The 21,390-nt window shown below is 54.8% G+C and overlaps 1 protein-coding gene across 5 annotated transcripts in view; it reads right to left on the bottom strand.

Moving 5' to 3' along the window:
- Nucleotides 1-21,390, bottom strand: part of KDM2B (lysine demethylase 2B) — a 112,232-nt gene that overhangs the window by 26,866 nt on the left and 63,976 nt on the right. For all 5 annotated transcript variants that reach the window (XM_058656440.1, XM_058656441.1, XM_004595316.2 and 2 more), the window contains 3 exons: nucleotides 16,954-17,080; nucleotides 14,659-15,131; nucleotides 8,286-8,372 (listed from right to left, as the gene is read on the bottom strand). In XM_058656440.1, coding sequence (XP_058512423.1) covers nucleotides 8,286-8,372; nucleotides 14,659-15,131; nucleotides 16,954-17,080 — 687 coding nt within the window. The remainder of the gene's footprint in view (nucleotides 1-8,285; nucleotides 8,373-14,658; nucleotides 15,132-16,953; nucleotides 17,081-21,390) is intronic.

Raw genomic sequence — 21,390 nt, 5'->3', positions numbered from 1 at the left:
AATGCTAAAATTAATAAAAAGAAAGCCATCATCAAGATGTCTCCATATTGGCCTGGCTTCTCCCCGCCCCCCCCCAAAAAAACCCTTCCATCTGGGTCTCTCACATGATTGGCAGGAACCCAAATACTTGGCCCTTCCTCTGCTGCCTCCCAGGAGCCTTAGAGGAAGCTGGCCTGGAGGCATGGAGCATGCAGGACTTGAACTAGGCATTCTGACACAAGATGCTGGTGTCCCAAGTGGCAATCCAACCTGCTGAGCCACAGGTCCAGCCCCCCAAAATGACTCACTTATGTTGGGTAAATCTTAGTTTGAACAAAGCATCTCTTTCTCTTCATCTATCAATGAGGGGACTTTAAAAAGCTCACAGCAAAAATGGGATTAAAAGATAAATTTATTTTTGTGCAAAAATTTTTTTTTTTTGTGCAAAGTCCATATATAGCTTTCTCACAGAAATCATTTCCCATGAACTTTTGGAAGACCTCTCTTACGTGACAGATGTGTGTGTGCACATTTGGACACACACCTACGTACACATGTACCAGCCAGCTTCTGTAGCTGACCACACACTGCTCCAAAGTGGAGGCACGCAGGCTCTAACCAGCAGGTGGAGAGGAGGAGCCCTCCCCACCCCCACCTGGGCCTTCACGGCTGGGGGCACCTCTCTCTCTGTCTCTCTTCCTTCAGGGATTCCTATTGCTGAAAGCCAGTCTGCTTAGAGACCTGGTGAGGCCCCAGGCCCTGGGACCTGACAGGGGAACCCACCTCTCTGAAATGAGCTGCTGATAAGTCATTCTTGTGAGAACAGGAGGTGGTCTGACAGGCCCTGATAACACCTTAAGACTTGCAGACCCCGTGGGTTCGTGTGGCCAGGGCCTCCATGTGGCCACTTGAGGAAAGCAGAGAACACTGGCTGCCTGTGCGGCCCACTGCAGCCCCCGCCCTGCCTGGACCTGTCACTCTCTGGCTCTCTTCCTCTAGCCTGCCAGGGGACCTGCTTCATTTACTGGCCTCCTGCCTTAAAACTGGCAATTAAAGGGCCCACTTGTCTCTCAGACCACCTGAGTTCTTCATGACCTTCCAAACAGGAGACACCTAACACAACTCCTCTGCCTCCTTGTGGAGCAGCCGTAACGTCCTGAGGCAGTATTTGGCAGAGAGATCAGGATGCCCCTTGGGGTGCTAGCCTATGACATCTGGGAGGTGGCAGGTGGTGGCTCATGTTTGGCATTCCTGCCACCCACGTGGGAGACCTGGGTTGAGTTCTGAGCTCCTGGCCTCAAGCTGGTCCACCTCTGCATGTCTGCAGGATGTGGAGTGTGAGCCAGTCAGACGGGAGCGCTCTCTGTCTTCCAAAGAAATCATTTCTGAGCATAGAGCAGACCCTGGCGAAAAACTGAACACAGAAGTACCTGTGCCCTGGCACAGGCCTCTCATCCAGATGGCCGTGAGAGAAGAAACCCAGGGTCCCCTGAGAGACAGAGAGGAAATGTGGTCTCCCCATATAGCTCTACCTACCGAGGGCACCCCAGTCCTGAAGGCATTACCCAAAGTGACTGAGACAGCCACCAAGCAGGAACTGGTGGGGACACAGTGGTTAATGGGAACAAACAATCACCCGTGGGTTCTCCACAACTCTCACTTCTCACCTACTTTATTTTTGCTTTTGAAATTAAGGATTTATTTTTACTTTTTTAAAGAAAATGTATTAGTTATTTGGAAGGCAGAATTACACAGAGAGAGCAGGAAAGAGAGATCTGCCATCCACTGGTTCACTCCCCAGATGCCTGCAATGGTCAGGGCTGCCAGGCCTAAGACAGGAGCCTGGGACTCCACCCTGGAGCAGCTTCTACCACGCATCCTAAGCATCAGCAGGAGGCTGCATGAGCAGCGGGGCATCCAGGACTTGAACAGGCCCTGCCCCAGGGTAACTGATATCACGAGTAGTGGCATTACCTGCAGTCCCACAGTGCCATCCCTTTGCTTTTTAAATTTTTATTTCTTCATTTTCATTTCATTTAACAGGCAGAGAGACAATGAAAGAGAGACTAAGAAAGATCTTTCATCCCCTGGTTTACTCCAGGGCATAGCTGAGGCTGGACCAGCTTGAAGCCAGGAGCCTAAAACTTAATCGGCTCTCTGAGGTGAGAGGCAAGGATGCAGGTACTTGGGCAAACCTAAAAGAAGCCGGATCGGAAGTGGAAGGCCTCAGACCAGAGGCTGGCACTCTGCTGAGGGGTGTGGGCAGGCCACACAGTGACTTACCCACTCAGCCACATGCCCGTCCCTTCACCACCTGCTTTCTTAGAGTATAATTAAGGTTCTCCTTACAAAATGCACTCCTTCTCCCTAACTCTGGGACAGGAAGCAAAAATCAAATGGTAAGACTCTTTTATTCATCCCTGGCCAATCTCAGCCTTTCCTTCCCCTCAAGACCACCTTAATTTTGAAGGACAGAATATCTGCCATCATTGGAACACACATCTCCCTAAGGACAAAGTCAAATTAGACAAAGGGGGAGGAAAAAACACAACTTAGCACCAGGGTCGACGATCGAATGTCCTTGAAGATGGGGAACAGACGATCACAAGCAAGGCCGAACAACTGGCCACCGTCACAAGGACACAGCAAGTGGCCCCGGAGGGCACCTGCCGGGCTCGCCAATGACCCCCAGCAGAGGCCAAGGTCCTCCAAGTCTCATCGCCTTCCAGGAATTTGTCTTCAGCATTAATGACAATGGGGCAGGCTGTCAGCCCAAAAAAGAAGTCTGTGGCTGAAGGCTTTAATTACAGGTTATGTCTGTTGAGCACTGTCTTAAAGTCCCAATAAAGCAGTTGTAAAATGACAGAAGCAGTGGTGGGGGAGCTCCGGGAAAGATTTCACTCAGGCCAGTGGGACAAAGGGGGAACCTCAATTTGAGGGACAGAGGGTTTAGGGGCGACCAAAGAAAGTGTTCACACTCCCCGTCCAATTAGCAGCTGGCTGGGACAAGGCCACAAAGGGAAGGTGGGCATGATGGTCTAAATCCTCGCCTTGCATGAGCCTGCTCCTATACGGGTGCCAGTTAACGGTCCAGCTGCTCCGCTTCCCATCCAGCCCCCTGCCTGTGGCCTGGGAAAGCAGCAGAGGACGGCCCAAAGCCTTAGGACCCTGCATCCGCGTCGGAGACCTGGAAAACGCTCCTGGTTTGGATGGCTCAGCTCTGGCCACTGCAGCCATGTGGAGAGTGAACCAGTGATGGAGAATCTTGCTCTCTGTATCTCTGTCTTTCCAATTAAAAAATAAATAAATAAATCTTAAAAGGGGGAGGAGTGGAGGAAGGCTGTCACCAAGGAACATTTTGGGGGACAAAGTAAAGGAGGACAAAGAGATGCTGCTGGTACCATGAGTCATCTTCTAGAGGCTCTGAAAGGTTCTAGATAGCGTCTTGCTCACACATTCAACCGATCTTGCTGACGTCCTGGCTGGCTGACAGGATACAAACATGGACAAGGCAGACATTAGCAAGCCATGCACCGGTCCCAAGAAGGGTGTGTTCACAGTCAGTAAGGCGGACAGTAGGGCTGGATCCCTGCACAGTGATGGGCGTCTGTACCCACAGCACAGTGACTGGGTTCAAGTCCAGGCTCTGCACGACTGCAGATTCCTGCAGCTGTGGACCCTGGGAGGCAGGAGAGTGATCGCATTGTAGGCTGTGTGGGAAATAAATCAGCAGGTTGGGAGATCTCTGTTTTTAAATCAATTAAATATTTTTTCCAGAAAAACAGAACAGAACATGAAAGTCCAGTGGGAAAGGAAATTGGGCTATTCGGTTAGGACAGGAGTGGGAGATAGCCCAGCACCTGGTGCCCACACCCTGGGTCAGAGAGGGGAGTGTAACAGAGACAGAAACAGGGCTATGGGAAACTAATGAGGCCCAGGGGTGCTCCCCCGAATTCCAGGGCCAGAGAGAGGAAGGTCATTCCTCAAGTGCCAGGGTCTCCCTCAGCAGCAGGAATCGACCACCCTGCAACACACTCAGAGGGGGACGCTGTGGAAGTTATGTGCTCTAGCGCCCACCTCACATGCCTACAAAGGCACTTTCCACGGGCTCAGCCTGATCAAGCCAGAGAGCCAGACAACCCTTGGAGGTTGCCATGCAGGCTGGGCAGGCCTGGGGGTGCAGCAGGGAGAGCTGGCTGGGCCTGGAGGGGCGGGAGAAGATGGGAACTGGCAAGAGCTGAGCCACGGAGACCACAGAGCATTGTGGGTTTCGGAGTTTTGGATTGGGAATGCGCCGACTGTACCTGTTGTACCTGCCAACTCAAGGTCGACAGCTCCGGAAGCACTGCTCCTTAACACCTCTGGATGTGTGCATGTGCGCATCATAACCTCGGGTTCAGGAATAACACAGAGCATCTTTGCCCCACAGGCGGGGCAGCTGCAAACAGCAGAATCCTTCCTGTACAATATGCAGATACAGCCATTCTCAAGTGTGCGAGGACACAGGAGGAACTACAAGATGGGGGTGCAAATCATACTTTAAGGACAGGAAACATCTCTCGCCAGTCAGGGTTATCGTTTACTCATAAACCATTATTCTGAAAACCTCTGATGATTCCCCTTAGTTGGTGGCCTCCCAGCGAGGCACAAAGGACAGACAGCAGATGGCGGGGCCCCCTCAGCAACTTACAAGGGAGGTGCTCCAAGCCCCTCCCGGGGGCAGTGAGAGCAGCTTAAGAGCTGCTGGAGACCCCAAAGCCATTCAGACCTGCCACCAGGATTGAAGCCACAGGTGGAGCTGACCCAGAAGAGCTTCCTGCTCATGCCCGAGAAGGACCTAGAAGTTTTTAAAGAGCAAGCACCCCAACCTACTGAATCAGAGCCCAGGAAGCCGTATTTTTCTGACAAACGCCCCAGCAGAGCTGCAGACAACCCAGGGCCCCCAGACTGGTCCTGCCTAGACCACACCGACTTCCTGGGGAACGACGGCCCCGGAGGGCGACCGGAAAGGGAGGCCACTGTCCCATCACCGGTCTGCACAGCACCAACTGAACTCTGGGGGCTGAGAAAGGCAGAGTCGGACAGCAAGCACCGCAGCCTCAACACAGAATGGAGTGCCATGCTGTGAGGGCCAGGGGCCCCTGACAGGCAAGGTCTACCTGACCACGGGCAAGGAGGGGTCGACAGGGGAACCGGGTGTGTGTATCACTTCCTGCACAGGTTCTGTGAGGCCTCAAAACAGTGAAGAGAGTTAACCCTGTACCTCGGCGGGGGCTGCCCCTACACCCCAGCCTGTTGGCTCCGCTGCTCTGGAAAGTGTCAATCACTCAGAGTCCAGTGGCAGCCTGGCTTGGGCACAGAGATACCCCAGGGAGAGTACAGGTGTCTGTGGGCTCGCTGGCCAGGCACAGCCAGGACACAGTCTCTGCTCCTTGGCTGTCTCCTCTGGCGGCAGCAACCTGGCGAGCCGGCCCAGCGTCTGGCTGGTGAGTACAAGATCAGCTCACTAATCATGCCAAGGTCAGAGGCCGGGCCTCAGATAAGCTCAGTTCCCTGCCTCCCCTCGCGATAGCACCCCGTTCCCCAGATCCTGCCACCTGGTCATAAAAGGAAGCAGCCAGGGTATGGACAGATCAAAATGGTGCAAATAGCCGGTCAGGTGACCGCTGATGGATGAGGACATGGTAGCATCCTGCGTTTGAAGGACAGCACATCAGAAATGACCTCATGGGCACCTAATGAGTTCCAGAAAGGAGCTTTGTTCTCCTGGAGACAAGGTGGGAGATCAAAGCATTTCTTGCTAATCGCCATTGAGCACTAATGACTTGTTAAGTAACCCGACTCCCACCAAATCCCACTGCCCACCTCGCATCCTGGAGGCCTCAGGGAGCGCCCTTGATCTTTCAACCCAACCTGCATCCAATCGGGAGGAAGCCGCCTGCGAACCTGGGAACCTGGGCACCTCCGGTGGCCCCGGCAGTCAGTGGTTCGGTGAGAGCTTCCTTGGCTGTTAACTTTTTAACCTCACCAGTCAGGAAATGGCACAAACACAGTACAGGCCTCCCCACCCCTTCCCCGCAGCCACATTCCTGGGGGACTCCTGACAGAAGCAGGCAGATCTGGGGGCGAGCTGTGTGACCTCAGGTAGGTGGGTGTTCCTCTCTGAGCCTGCAGCTTCCTGACACCATCCACAACCCAGGATTCAGAAAAGTCTGCTCTGGTACAAAACCCACCAGAAACCTGTGCGACCAGAGAGAGGGCCCACGGAAGAAACTCACGGGTCAACACCTGCACTTGAGCTGCTGGTATCCCGAGCTACGAGGAAATCAATGTCTGCTGTTCAAAGCACTTGTTGGAGGACTCAGCTAAGGCAGCCCCAGAAAATTAATGCAGTGCTCCGGGCGTCTTCTAGAAAACATCACTAAATTGAAAAGAAAAGGACTGCACCTGACAGATCTATAATCAACAAGACACATGGTCGGCATTGGCAGGGACTCGGAGGAGCGGGCGCCTGCGTGCAGTGCCGGGGGAATGTGAAGCCGGGCAGCCACCAGGAAACACATGCCCAGAAAGCCCACACACGGAGAACACCCCACAACCCAGAAAGGCCCCCCGCAGTCTATGCTCAAGAGAAAACATGTTTCTACAAAGGGGCAAGCATTTGGTACAGTAGTTGGGACACGGCTTGAAATATCCAGGGTTCCCATTTCAAGGGTGCCTAGAACTTGAATCCCAGCTCCACTTCCCATCCGGCTTCCTGCTCACATGCACTGGGGGAGTGGGAAGGGGAGTAGCAGGTGATGGCTCCGGTACTTGGGTCCCCACCACCCTCAGGAGTGACCTGAATTGAGATTCAGGGCTCCTGGCGAAAGCGACCCATACCCGACAGTCACGGGTATTTGTGATGGGCAGCAGCGGTTATGGCTCTCTCCCAGTGCATGAATGTGAACGTGACTTTTCATCTCTGTTGATGGACACTGAGGCATTTCTACCTTTGCGTGGTGAATCAGGATTCACGTGCGGGGTGGATGTCTGACCCACGTCCTTCAGAGGCTGGAGTTCCGTGGGGAGTCCCAGCTGCCAGCTTACACACACAGAGCCAGCAGTGAGGACTGCTGTGCTTGGCTCCTCCCTCCCACATGGAGGCCAAGCTGGTATCACAGTCTCGCCCTAGCTGCGTGCACATCTAAAAAATGAACTGGCAAATGGGAGCCCCTGCCAACACCTCAAATAAATAAATGACCCGCATGGAAACAACGCACGAGCCTCCCAACAGGTGGCTAAACACAGCGTGGCCTGTTGGCAGCGGATGGAACCTCACTCAGCCACAAGGTGGAACGCAGCAGTGGAGCAGCTGGACGACGCTCAGACACATCACACTGGGAAAGCTGTTCGCAACAGCGGGACGCCCCAGTCACGTGGGATGTCCACGCCCCAGACTGTGGTGCCCTCGCAGGTAGACTGACCCACTCCTACTCCTGGGCCCACGGAGTCCTGGGCTCCTGGGCTATCAAGAGCTTCCCCACCCCAGCATTCAGCAGGGTCCCCGGCCGAAGCCCTGGGCCCTCCTGCCCGGCCCCCAGCGTTGGGGGACTTTTTTTTACCAAGCACTCGATCTCCGCTACTTGGTTACAGCAACAGAAAACGGACTCAGACAGAGGCGAAGTCAGCCCAGGAAACAGCAGGAAGGGTAGGAAGGAAGAGGGGCTGGGTGTCATGGCCTAGCATTTAAGCCACAGCTCGGGTGCCCACATTGGGTATGAGAGCCTGGGTTCTGCTCCTCGATTCCAGCTTCCTAACATGCACCCCTCGAGGCAGCAGTGACAGCCCAAGAGGGTCTTTATGCTACCCAGATATTCTCATAGTTCTTAGTTCCCGGCTTTGGCCTAGTCTAGTCCCAGCCGATGCCGGTATTTGGATAATCGGGGATGGCAGATATCTCTGTCTCCTGGCTTTCAAAGAAATAAAAAGTGAAAAATGTTAACTTCTTAGAAAACAAAATGAAAAGGAAGGAAGAGAAAAAAGAAGCAACAGAGTAAAGAAAAATGACGCGTCTGACTACAGGGAATGGCAAGACACCACTTCCCCACAATTTTCTGTGTGACCACCAGGGGGCACTGCTTGCAAGTTCCACGCTAAGTAAAATGAAACTTGACAGTGAACACATTGCCAAAATCATTCCTCTTAATGCTGGTCCCCTATCTCAGCACCCCTCAACAAGACAAGCTGCCAGCATCCACCGTACAGAAGGCATGAACGGTCTGGGGGTGAAGTGGCCCACCGGCCGCGGGCAGGCTGCATCCTACCTTTGGAGTCTTCTTTGGCCAAGTGACCACAGGGAACCCAGTGATGGCCAGACTGGGGTCGTCGTCCGCATGCTCCTTCAGAACATTCTGTGGCCAAACAAAGAAGCCATATTAGCCCGGGGTGATGGGGAGGCCTCGTAAAAGGGGCTGGAGGCTGGATCTAAACCAGCACAAGTCGACACCTGCGTCACCCACCTCACACACATACACCAGGTGGTGCCTGAGCCAGCAGGGGCCTCTGCAGCCACACAGCACATGGCATGGCCCTCTGCAAAGACATCAGCAGAAAGCCAGTAACGCCCCTCTGCTGCTCACGAGACACCAAATGCTTGCTCGGTGCCTCATCCGCACAGTCCTACACACCCCGGGAGGGCACAGGAGCACAGTGATACTGGCACCATAGGTCTCCTAAGGCTTACAAGCTGACTCTGCACGCACAGACACAAATAAGAGGGAGGCCCCTGGCCAGAGACTGGCCACATGGAATAGCGGGCCATGTGAGATGCACTGAGAGGCTCCTGGCCAAAGGCTGGCCACGCAAGACAGCAGGCTACATGGGACACACTGGTCTCCCACTGGTCTCGCGCTGGTCCTGCAGGTCTGTCAAGGGTAACTGTGCCTCCCTGGGTTTCGACCCTGGACAAAGCCAACTCTAGGCCCTCATCCAGGTCCAAGATGCCACTAACCCATGCCAGGATCACAAGTGAGATGGCCAAGGCTTGGAACAGGCTCCATGGATGTGGCACCTGTCCAGAGCAGGAAGGGCAGCGCCTGAGCCTGCCTCTGGCAACCACACTTGCTATTCATGGCCACGACACTCATGGCTTCCCATTCACGTGTTTTCTGAGCTACCCATAGAGCATTCTATCCAAACAAAACAAAAACCCTCCTGTAGGGACACAGCGCCCGGGTCTCCTCCAAGCTTGGACTGCAGAGGAAACGTTCTTCCAGGGGGCACTGGAGAGCAGAGTCAAGCCCACAGCAGCACTGAGCAGCCCGGAACGCTACGGCGAGCATCTAGCCAATAAAACCGATGCAAACAGCATTCAGGCAGACAAATGTCCAACGAGCTACGCTCAACCAAACCCCGACTGGGATTCTTTGAGACCCTCAAAGTCAACAAAAGCGGCCAGAGGAGAGCCTAAGGAGGTGGGAGAACTGAGCATAGTGTGTGTTTGCAGGGTGGGGTCCTGGCACTGAAAAGGGACTTTAGGCAAAAGCCGAGCAGAATCAATTCTCTGTCGAGGCGGACTCGTCAGCCCTAACAAATCTACTTTCGGGAAATACACGTAGGAGCGATGTTTGTGTGGGAGCTCAGTGCCACCTGCTGAATTCTCCTGCAAGCTGAAAGCTGCTCTAACTCAAAGTCTATTAATAAAAGATGTTGCAGAAAATGCTAGACAGTCCTAACGGCCACGAGAAAGCAGCACGGAAGGCAGAGGCCGCCAAATTTCCTAATGTATAAGCGGCATATTTAAACACAAACACAGCAGCAGGCTTTGGGCCTAGCAGCCACACAGTGCCGGCTAGGATGCCCGCATCCCACACTGCAGTGACCATGACCGAGTCCTGGCTTCATGCATGATTCCCCTTGTGTCAGTGTGCACCCTGGGAGGCAGCAGCTGTCAGCTCCAGTGTCTGGGTTCTTGTCACCCACGTGGGAGGCCTGCACGGTGTTTCTGGCTCCACTGTCACGTACAACCTCCTTGACTACCCAGGGACTATTAGCATTTCCACGGCACAGGTGAAGGGACCTGCAGCTTGGGAGAGAGGTGGGACCTGGGCCGAGTCAGGATCAAGGAAGCTCGGAAGCCCTGTCCATCAATCGGGGGTCACTCTAAAATGGCAAGGATGCCCATGTTCCTGACAGCATGACTCACAGCTGACACCAGACAAAAGCCACCCTACGGTCCCCCACCCCATAGGTGACCCTATGTATACATAGGTATGGCCTGTGGATATATGGGATGGTGGTATTACAGCCGTGGCTTAACCTGCTATGACAAATTGCTGGGCCCTAGATTTTTTTTTTAGTTACTTATTGTTATTGTAAAGTCAGCTATACAGAGAGGAGGAGAGACATAGGAAGATCTTCCATGTGATGATTCACTCCCCAAGTGACAACAATGGCCGGAGCTAAGCCAATCCAAAGCCAGGAGACCAGAGCCTCTTCCGGGTCTCCCATGCAGGTGCAGGGACCCAAGGCTTTGGGCCGTCCTCGACTGCTTTCCCAGGTAGGCTACAGCAGCGAACTGGGTGTGAAGTGGAGCCGCTGGGATATAAACCAGCACCCGCATAGGATACCAGTGCTTGCAAGCAGTTAGGGCACAGCACTGAGCCCTAAACTTTTTTTTTTTAAGTTCATGGAGAGACCAGTTTGGAGGCAAGCAGCTTAAGTCCCTGCCCACAACAGCAGCATCCCATACATGCCGACTGGAGTCTAAGCTGCTCCTCTTCTGATGCAGCTCCCTGCTGATGTGCCTGGGAAAGCAGCCAATACCGGCTCAGGCGCTTAGCCCCTGCCACAAGGATGCAGGAGACAAGCCTTGATGGAGCTCCCAGCTCTGGCGTTCAGCCCGCACCAGTGCCTGCTAGAGTGGCCATTTGCGGGGAGAGAACCAGTGGCTGGACTATCTCTTTTTTGTCTCTCCTTCTAACTCTGCCTTTCAAGTAAATAAACAATGGAATTAACAAGTTAGATCTGGTGCAAAAGCGCTTTTGGAATCCACACAAAGCTTTCGGAATACCATGCATTTTCCCATTAAGCTTCCAGAGGTTCCCTGTATACATACTACTTCAAGGTATTTGGTTTCAAAACAAATTCATCTTTTCTCCATTTTCCCACCAACTTTTAAGTTCCCCTAGCCGGCCACCAGAGGGCGTTCTGAGTCCTTTCCCTTGGGGAAGCATTTCCGCGTTAGAGGCTACAGGAAAAGGGGAATTACTCTAATTGGAGACTTTTGCCTCTGAAATCTGGAGGGTCCTGGAGGCGATCACAGTTGCCAGACATGGCCTGAATTTATGCACAGACACGAGGATGGTCTCCTCTAAGGTCACAAGCCTGCCTGGGAAAGCCCGGGGCAGGTTTTCTGAGTGTTTCTGCCGGAAACTGCCCTGTGTTTGACCTAACCAGACAACCACAGACAACGGATGGCTGCCCCTCGGCTCCCCATCATGCCAACTTTTCTCCAAGAACTTAATTCGTTCACAATGGGTTGCTCTCCAGGGTGGGGTTTAATAATTAGAAACTCCTGTCCAGGCAGAGACTAAAAATACCACGGTTGGGACCACAGGGTGGAGGCCGACGCCTGGACAGAAGCGCCAGCCACAGGCTGCTGGAGACATCAGGGCAGTCACTGCACAGAGCGGCTCAGACTCTTCCCAAGGGGCACCTGGCAGTCTCGGGGAGCCCCCGTGGTGCAGCTGAGGGACCCTTTGGGCATCAGTGCACCCCAGGTCTCCCAGCAGCCTTCCCCCACCCCGGTTCCAGCCTGTCCTGTGGCTACAGGAAAAAAACCATTGGCAGGGGTTGTGACTGTTTTGCCCAAAAAGTTTTGTCCAAGTCTCCAGTTACCTGCAGTGTGAGCTTGCATGGGGAGAAAAAGCCTTTGCAAATGTCCTAAGAATCCTGAGCGGCAGTAAATCCAATGACTGTAAGAAAAAAGGGCTGGTAGCAAATCAAGCCACCACCTGCAGTGGCAACATGCTATAGGGTACCAGTTCAAATCCCAGCTGCTCCACTTCCGACCTAGCTCCCTGCTAATGGCCTGGAAAAACAATGGAGGGGTGGCCCAAGTGTTTGGGCCCCTGCACGCATGTGGGACAGCCAGAAGCTCCTGACTTCTGCCTGGCCCTGACCCGGCGATTGTGGCCATTAGGGTTTCGCTCCTTCTGTAACTCTGCCCTTCAATCACCAGCCAAGGTGGTCCAGGAGCTGCAGAGAGCCTCAGGGCGCCAGAGGAAGGATCCTCCCCACATTGACTTTAGAGTCGCGGCTGGGATCCCTTACAGAGGAAGTTCATGCTGTCTGAAGCCAGGCAGCTTACAGCCATTGGTTAGGGCCGCCTGGGACCCACACACCAGACATGTCAAGCATCTGGGCTGAAACTCCAACAGGCTGTGTGGGTCTGGCCAAAGCAATGCATCTCTCTGCTTCTTCACCTACAATAACACAGGCCCCACTTCTCCGGATGGCTGGGAGATATCTACAAGAAAGGTGCTTGGCACCCAGCAAGGCTGCCAGGCACCTTTTCCTTGGCTAGTGTCGGGACGTCCCTGCCCGGGCCGCTGACTACTGAACTCAGTCACCCGACAGGCCCCAGGCCATTTGCTCACACCCACGGAGCGGTCTGCCCCGGGGCCTCCACCTCCTTTTCTCTCAAGATACAGCCGCTGAGGATGAGGCCCATGCAACTGGGGACATTTTCCTCTTATATGTGAAATCTGGTGTTAAGAAATTCCACAAGGCGCCATAATTCCATGCAATAAGAAGATACATTGGGAATCCTGGGAAGGCGGGCACGGAGCTGTGGGCATTAGGAGCAGGGCTCACGAAGTAGCTGCAGAATCACCTTGCACAGGGGAATTTGGCAAAAAATACCCACTTTTAGTCTTGGTGGTCATTTCCTGCACTGGCCCATGCCCTTGACAATTTGCAATACATCGTGTTATTTTCAAGTTACAGCTGTTTGAGGGGACCTGCTCCCAAACAGCCACAGGCCTCCTGTGCCCCCATGTCTCAGGCTCCTGGGTTCTAGCTGGGTACAGAGGTCTCTCGGCAGGACAAGCCCCAAGGCGACTCCTGTCCTCCGGTGTGTCTACTGACTGAGGTTGTCAACCCCAGAGAGAAGGAGAGAGAGACACGGGCTCGAACAGGTGCTGCCCTCAGCCACATTTCCCCTGCTGTCAAGGGTGTGGCCACATGGGGGGGTCCCCAACTTAACCAGGGGTCACACTGGATGAGTGACCGCACATGGGGAGGCAGCCATTGGCTAGCAGTCCGAGAGATGGCAGTGGTAGGGCAAGTGGCCAGGAAGGCCAAGGACAGTGGGCAACAGCTGCAAGAGACAAGGACAGAGGCCCCACAACCCCCCGACACACACCCCCATAGAATCTCCTGATTCAGAGGGGTTTTCTTTTAAGTCACCCGGTGGTGGAGGCCTGTTCTGCCAGAAAACGAATGCAGATGGGGAGAAGGAACCGCGGCAAGGGTGGGACGAGGACCTAAACCCAGGGGGAAATGGCCCAAGGTTCCTGAGCCACATGCAAAATTTTACTGTCTAGAAACAAATATTGGAGGAAATGGAGAAGTTCGTTATTTTCATAAAACTCCCCTAAAAAGATCAGCAACGGTCCAATCCCCCAAGAAAGGTAAGACCCAGTGAAATAACCCCTCCACTGATGGAGCCGTGTGGTCTAGGGGCCCCAGGACTTGGCTCTCGGCACCGGGAGACTGCTGGGCGCTGGGCCAGGAGCAGGGACTTTAGACTCCGGCGCCCTCTACTGGTGGCACCTGTCAGTCTCCTTGTTGCAGGTCCCAGTTCTCAAACACACACACGCCCACCCATTTGCCCACCCATTTGCCCGCCTGCCCAGGGTCACCGAGCCGCTGGCATGTCTGCATCCTGACACAAGGCCGCCTAAGTGAAGACATGAACAAGAGAACCGCCAAGTGCAAGAAAAAGCTAAAATGCAGGGTTCCTCGCAGCCCCCCCACTGGCTTCACTCGGAAACAAATGCTTGGGGGCCGCTGCACCAGGAGCTCTGGGGTTCCTCTTGGGGTCTCATCCTCCCTCCACCTCAGGAGTGTGCGTCACCCTCATTGAGCCTACCTACTCCTTAAAGGCAAGCAAGCGTCCTCCTGGTGTCTAGCCACTCTGTATCGAGCAGCCAGAGCTGAGCTGCCCAAAGCCGCGACATGGAGCCTGCCTGGGGGGTCCTCGGTGGCCTGGTGGCCCCCACCGTGGTTGGCTGTGGGCTGTACAAGCTGCTCCCAGGGGAGAGAGATTATGCTGTAAGCCTTCTTGACCAGGATCGAGAGCTCTGGCTCCAACACTAGCTGGCACCATAACTGCACTTGGCTGGTGAGGCCGCAGGACCTCAAAGGGTCCAATGATGGTGTGTGAGGAAAGACACAGAAACAGTCTAACACGCGGCGCGCACTTGGCCTTGTGGCTAGGATGCCAGCTGGGGCACCCACGTACCACCCTGGAGTGCCTGGCTCCAGACTCTGGCTGAGAAGGAACCTGTGTGGTTAACCACGCTAGCAAATTACTGGTGGCCTCTGCACCGACACCCCAACAGCCTTGGGGCACAGAGCTAACCCAGGTCACTGTACAGATCCTGCCCACCCCCCAGCCAGGCCCCTGCCCACCTTCACCCCCTCCAGGAGTGCCTGGGGGTCCTCAATGCCCTCGGGAACACACTTCTTGTTCTCGGGGAGGGCCTCGAGCTTCTCCACCAGAGCTTTCAGGCCCTTCAGTTCGAACTCGGTGAGGTGGGTCCACTTGGCAGAGACCTCCGTGGAGGGAGAGCCGCTGGGCGTCTTGGGGTAATCTGTGGGCATGCCTGTGGACTTGACACTCTCCTCTGACTCGTTAGACAAAGTCCTTTTGAGGAACCGCAGGGCAGAGGCCTTGGGCTTCTTCCCGGGGGCCTCCTGGTCCTCAGAGGGGGTGCTGGTGGGGGAGGCAGGGCACTCGGCAGGCGGCCTCAGGGCCTTCTCCACAGCCTCACCCTCCTCCTCTTCCTCCTTCTCCTCCTGGGGCTGCTGCTCGCAGGACTCCTCCTCCATCTCCAGCCAGGAGTCAGATGAGAAGCCGTCTATGCTGGGCTTCCGAGGGGCATCTGCGGGGGACACAGGAAACATGGAGATGAAGGCCCGGCACCCCAGTCCCAGGAAGCCCTCAGCACCTCTGCTCGCCACCCCACTCCTCTACACCACGGGGCCCACAAGCCCATGGACGGTCGGTCAGTCCTACAGGGCTATGCCTTCTGCCTGTTTCAGATCCCAGCCCCGTTTTGTGCCCGCTGCGTCTACATATCCAGGCGGCTTTGTTTCTTCTTTCTTTTTTTAATGTGTAAAAAATAAGGAAAGCATTCAAGAGGCAAATATGATCCCATTCATAAAAGTGACGATAGTCCAGAGCAGACTGGCTCTCGCGAGCGCTGGGGGACAGGCCTGGGAGGGGAAGAGGGGGGCATGGGAACTGAAGGGATGACGACTGTGGTGGTGGGTGTGCGGCACTGCACGAAGACCAAGAGCTGCTGACTCTCACGCTTCCGATGGGCTGACTGTAGGACAGTGGTTAGGAAGCCTGCGTCCCACATGACAGCGCCTGGGCTGAAGATTCAGCTCTGGCTCCTGATCTGAGCTTCCTGCAGGAGGAAACCCTGCGAGACTGTGCTGACAGGCCAATGGACAGGATCCCGCCACTCATGTGGGAGACCTAGACTGTGTTGTAGGCATTTTGGGGAGTGAACCAGGAGACAGAATAGCCCTTTCTCTGTATGTATGCCTCCCAAGTAAATTAAAATGTTTTCATCTAAAAAATAAAAGTTAATACCTAAAAAAAAAAAAGAGGCCGGGGTTATAGTGCAGTGGATTAAGACAGCATCCTACACCGAGTTTCGGTTATTGAGCACCCTGCTGCTCCACTTCCCATCCAGCTTCCCTCTGAGGCACCTGAGCAGGCAGATGGCCGCAGGAACTCCATCTGGGTAATCCACACGGGTGGCAGGGGGCCAAGGACTTGGTCATCCTTCACTGCCTAACAGGTGTGATGGCAAGGAGCCGAATCCAAAGCAGAGCAGCTGGGACTCGAATACAGGATGCTGCTACCCCAAGTGAAGGCTTACTCCTGCTCTGCCACAGTACCGATGCTGCCCCTTCATACCCTGTGGTGGAAACATGCTGGCATAATCGCAGAGGACTGCAGCCCATGCTCCAGTGCCCACGGTTGACCTGTCCTGCTTCCAATCCCCGCTGCTTGCTCACGTGCTTCCTGGGAAGCGGCAGAGCAGGGCACGAGTGCCTGGGTCCCTCTCACCCACGTGGGAGACCCAGAGGGAATTCCCAGCTCCTGGCTCGTGGCTGCAGCCTGGCCCAACTCCCACTCCTGGGAGCATTTGAACCAACACGTGCAAGAGCTCAGCCAGTACTAGTTTCAGTCTCCATAATGGGGGGTGGGAACGCAACAGGAAGGAAAGCAAGGAAAAAAAAAGAGACAAGAGGAGAGAAGAAAACCCCCTCAGCTCAAGGACTCTAGGCCTGAGGAAACAATTTTGGTCCCAGGGTCCACGCAGTGGCATAAAAGGCTCACCCTACACCTGCCAGCCCCAGCAGCCCATATGGGCGCCAGTGCATGTCCAGGCTGCTCTACTTCCCATCCAGCTCCCTGCTTGTGGCCTGGGAAAGCAGTCTAGGATGGCCCAAATCCTCGAACCGCTGCACTCATGTCGGAGACCCACAAGGAGCTTCCAGCTCCCAGCTTTGGACCGCCCCAGCTCTGGTCACTGCAGCCATCCTGGAGAGTTGAACCAGTAGATCCAAGATCTTAGTCTCTCCCTCTTTCTCTCTGTAACTTTCACTTTCTGAGTATAATAAATAAATTTCTTTTTAAAGAAAAGAGAAAGGCAGCCTTTCTATGGGCTCCACGGGTCCACTCACCAATGAGCATGGATTCCCTCTGGTACTCCTGAGTGAGGTGGGAGCGCTGGGTCACGCAGTACACATATCTCTCCAAGACATACCAGCACATCTCATAGTAGAAGGGGTAACGGAACTTAGGCTGCACCTGCAAGGAGAGGCCAGGTCAGTTTCCGGGGCAGCAAGGAGAGGAGGCAGGGAGGTGGGGAGAGGGGATCCCAGGAGTGATGGGGGGATGGGGGTCATTTCCATTGTCTTGGCAGGAGCACAGATGACAGCAGGGAGAAATGCTGTGGGGGCAGCACTGGAGCAGAGGCAGGAGGAAGACGCTGGCGGGGGGCAATGCTGGAAGCATGCACGGATGCGGCGAAAAGGGCGAGGGGAGAGCATCCCTTCACAGGTCGCTAGGCTGCAGGACCGGGCAGCCAGACCAGGTCCATGCTCCTGTGAGATGCAGAGAAACCGAGGTCTCCCCTGACTCACAAGGACCTACGGCTGGGGCCACACCACCTGAGTCCAGCCCAGCACATCGGCTCCTTGCACTTCCTAAAAATTCCTGCCCATACTTGGCTACTCTCCGTGCCCTTCAGGAACCAGAAATCAACCCCCCAAGCCTCACCACTTGCTGACGGGCCACAGGGCACCTGCCTACCCACAGGAGTGAGGCCTCATGGATGCCCCTCTTGGCATCCCAGTCCTTCTCCCCCACTACTGCCGGGCAATGCCCACTTCTCCCACCAAGACACCATGTTCCCGCCATGGCCCAAAACTGTCCCAACACTCCAGCCTGGACAGTCTACACGGAGTCTACATGGAGAGTCTCTCTTGGGAAGGAAAAAAAGGTGCAGACGGCCTTCGGGATCACAGCTGTCCAATGGCCTGGGCCCGGAGGGTCCCGATATGGGGGAGTGCAGCGTCCAGACAAAGAGAAGGCAACCAAGGAGGAGAGAAAAGGGGCACGTTGGAAGGCCTGGGCACCAAGGAACCTTCCAGAAACTGTACCCCAAGTGGGCAAGGGGGAGTGACAGTGTGGGAGGACGACACCTGCCTCCTCTGCTGCAGAGACCCCACGAGGCTCCACGCGCCCACACTCACAGCTGCAGCGAGAAGGCACAAGAGTGTCTTCTTAAGTCCAAGAACTCAGGTACCTGGATGTGGGCACACAAACTCCCCAGTCCCCCTGGCTGCCCTGCCGTCTGCTGACAACGAACATGGGACAAAGACAAACACAGACAGATCTAGGGCCTCTGCCTGCCTGAAGACATGAGCTCCTTCCAGCCACCTCTAAGTAGCTCCCGCACTGCCCTCCACTAGAGCCCAGCTTTCCAGCCACTGGTTTCCAGTTACAGCACACTAAGGGGGGCTTCGCTCCTCCCAGCTGCAGGATGGGTCCCCTGCACTTTTCCTGCCCCCCAGGGCAAGGATGGAAGGCTGTGGGATGAGAACAAGGCAGCCACATGCTTTTTAGCTCCAGGGCTGGGTAAGATGAACGGAGTTGGAATCACCATTGAGTGGTTTCCTTGGCTCCAGCCACATGGCTGAGAGGTCTGGTTTCTCTGGTGGGACAGCGTGAGGCTACATCTGTTTTCACAGTGCTAGATGGGTGCGCTCTGGAGTTTGAAACAGAAGAGCGTTCCCCAGCAAGCAGCACACCTGCTTAGGGACAGGGTCCTCCACTCCAGCCGTACTCCAGAGCAGGGGACAGTTTTGAAAAAAGTTGCTAATCCGTGAAATAGAGACTGAGATCAAGCCGACCCTGAGTCACATCTGAGCCACTTGACAAAATCCCCAGGTCTGGGCACCATCCGTCAGAGCAGCTGTGCCACTCACAGGCCCCATCCCCCTGGGGATCTACCGGGCAGGGGAACTCCCCTTTCAGGAGGAGAAGGCAGGTCCCCCTACTTTGTTGCTGAATCCAAGAGAAACCAGCTGGGTGACCACAAATGCTGATGAAGGAATTCCAATGCTTTAAACTTTGTCTTTTTTTTTTTTTTCCAAGAGAGGAAGGACTACAGGAGACAAAATTTGCAAAGAGGTGACTTACAAACGAGTTGCTGCCTTCCACCCTTCGCCTTCAAAAGCTTCTAGCCACATGCCTGGGAACATTAAACACACGACTGCTCAACATGACTTGTTGACAAATTTGGAGCCACACTGAGCTGAGCTGTTAGCCAGTCTGGACGACAGGCAGGGAAGTGACTGAGCAAGCGAGGCTCCAGGCCTGGAGGACGAGCACATCTCAAATGCTCCCTCAGAGGTCCAAGGGCTCAGGCCAGGGGCACCTGGCCTCAGGCCTTCCTTGGAAGGCCCGAGTGAGTCCATGTCCAGCCCCAGTGGCCTCAGGAGGCTGGACCTAAAGGTGTCTGAGAGCACCTAGAAAGAAGTCCCAGATCTCAAGCATCTGCAGCATAAACATATGAGCATGGTGGAAGTCTCTGAACTTTTTTCTCCTGGAAAAAAAAAAAAAAAAGCAATGGGGGTGGGGGAAGAAAAACATCCAGTGAGTGGCGGGGGGTGGGGGGGAGGGCCGCTGGCTGTGGAAGAGCAGGGTGAGCAGGGTTACCTCTCCAGGGAGGCTGCGTTCCCGGAGCCACGGGGGAGGGGGTGGAGAGAGAGAAACGGGAGAGATTCGTGAGTTGATGGAGCTCCCTGCCCCTCATTGAGCCAGGTGGGGTCAGCAACATGCAGCCCAGTGTATTGGCTCAGTTAGTTAATCCTCCCCTTGCAAGCACCAGCATCCCATATGGGCAGCCCCACTTCCCACCCACTCCCTGCTTGTGGCCTGGGAAAACAGCAGAGGACGGCTCAAAGCCTTGGGACCCTGCACCCACATGGGAGACCCACAGAATCTTCTGGCTGCTTGCTTCAGATCAGCTTAGCTCCAGCTGCTGCGTCCATTTGGGGACTGAAACAGTGGATGGAAGACCTTTTTCTCCATCTTTCTGTAAATCTGCCTTTCCAATAAAAATAAATCTTAAGAAGAAGGAGAGAAGGCATACAGTGCCTGGGGAACCACTACCTTCCAAAGCTGAAGCACACAGCACATTAGTTTTGGGGGGATTCTCCCCTCCCTCACAGGTCCGCAGATGTGTAAGGGAGAGACGGGACTGCATCGGCACAGAGGTGGCAGCAGAAACCCAGCAGTCCCCAGTCGCAAGCTGTGGGCAGCGCCACTGAGAGGGGAGGTCACCTACTATTTGGTCTAGGAAAATACAAGAGGCGGAGCAAGACGTGGCTTCCTTTATAAACCTAGGAGACCCCGGACTGCACAGGAGCTTCCCCACCCCCTGTAGCTCCTTTTCCTTTTTTTCTCTCTCGCTTTTTAAAGGTTTACTTATTTTAATTGGAAAGTCAGATATAAAGAGAAAAGGAGAGACAGAGAAAGATCTTGTGTTCGGTGATTCACTCCCCAAGTGGCTGTAATAGCCAGAGCTGTGCTGATCTGAAGCCAGGAGTCAGGAGCCTCTTCCACAGGGGTACAGGGTCCAAAGGCTTTGGGCTGTCCTCCAGGCCACAAGCAGGGAGCTGGTTGGGAAGCGAGGCTGCTGGGATTAGAATCAGCGCCCATATGGGATCCCGGCTGAGTGCAAGGTGAGGACTTTAGCTGCTAGGCCACCGTGCTGGGCCCACAGCTGCTTTTTCTAGAACAAACCCATACACAGGGCTTGGAGACTGACAGTTTGCTTCGTTGCAGGCCCTGCATTGGTTTCCAAGCAAAGCCATGCTTTAGCACTCTTTCAAAGCTCTTTTAAAATGGCTGTAACCTCTTGAAGAAAGCACACAGGAATGTGCAGAATTAAGCTGCTGAAAGCTGACCAGGAGCCCTGACATTTTCTCTAGCTTCCAGTGCTCGCTCATGCCCCAGCGCTGTTCATCCGCCCTCACTCCCATGACAGGAACAATTGGGCCTCTTGGCCAAGCCCCTCTATCAAAGACCACAAATCAAAGCAGATTAAGCAGTCTGCCACTGCTTCCAGCCCGGCCTGCCCACACCGGCTGCCCAGCCATCAACCTACTTCCGGGAAACCAGATGGGGTGCCCTCTGAGACAACAGGGATAGTGGCCTTGGGGGAGGAGAGCTGGGCTCCTCACATGGTGATGGGGCCTGGATCAGGGCCTTGGGAGTGGGGGTGGGGATGGCTTCCCCACAAGATGCCTCTGGAAACAGCAGCTGGACTCTGGCTTTCAGGAATTACCTGGAGTCACAGGCCCGACACCTTCCTGCAGAGTTCTCTCCATTCATTCCACAGCTGCTGTCTGCTCCCAGACACACCTGCTTGTTCTTCAAGGCTGGCCAAAGAGCAGCCGGCTGGAGCTCCACAGGCGGGCACTCAACACAGGCCGTGGGATGACAACCATGCCTTAACAGGGCGTTTCTCCTGAATGTCACAGGGCAGCACTTCCCTGATCAGGCCTGGGCTGGCCTTCACTGTGCCAGCAAGGTGGAGTGGAGAGCGG

Source organism: Ochotona princeps, chromosome 29 (genome assembly GCF_030435755.1).
Source record: "Ochotona princeps isolate mOchPri1 chromosome 29, mOchPri1.hap1, whole genome shotgun sequence".
NCBI lineage: Eukaryota > Metazoa > Chordata > Mammalia > Lagomorpha > Ochotonidae > Ochotona > Ochotona princeps.
The sequence above is the reverse complement of the archived record's forward strand: the minus strand, read 5'-3'. Positions and strand labels throughout refer to the sequence as shown.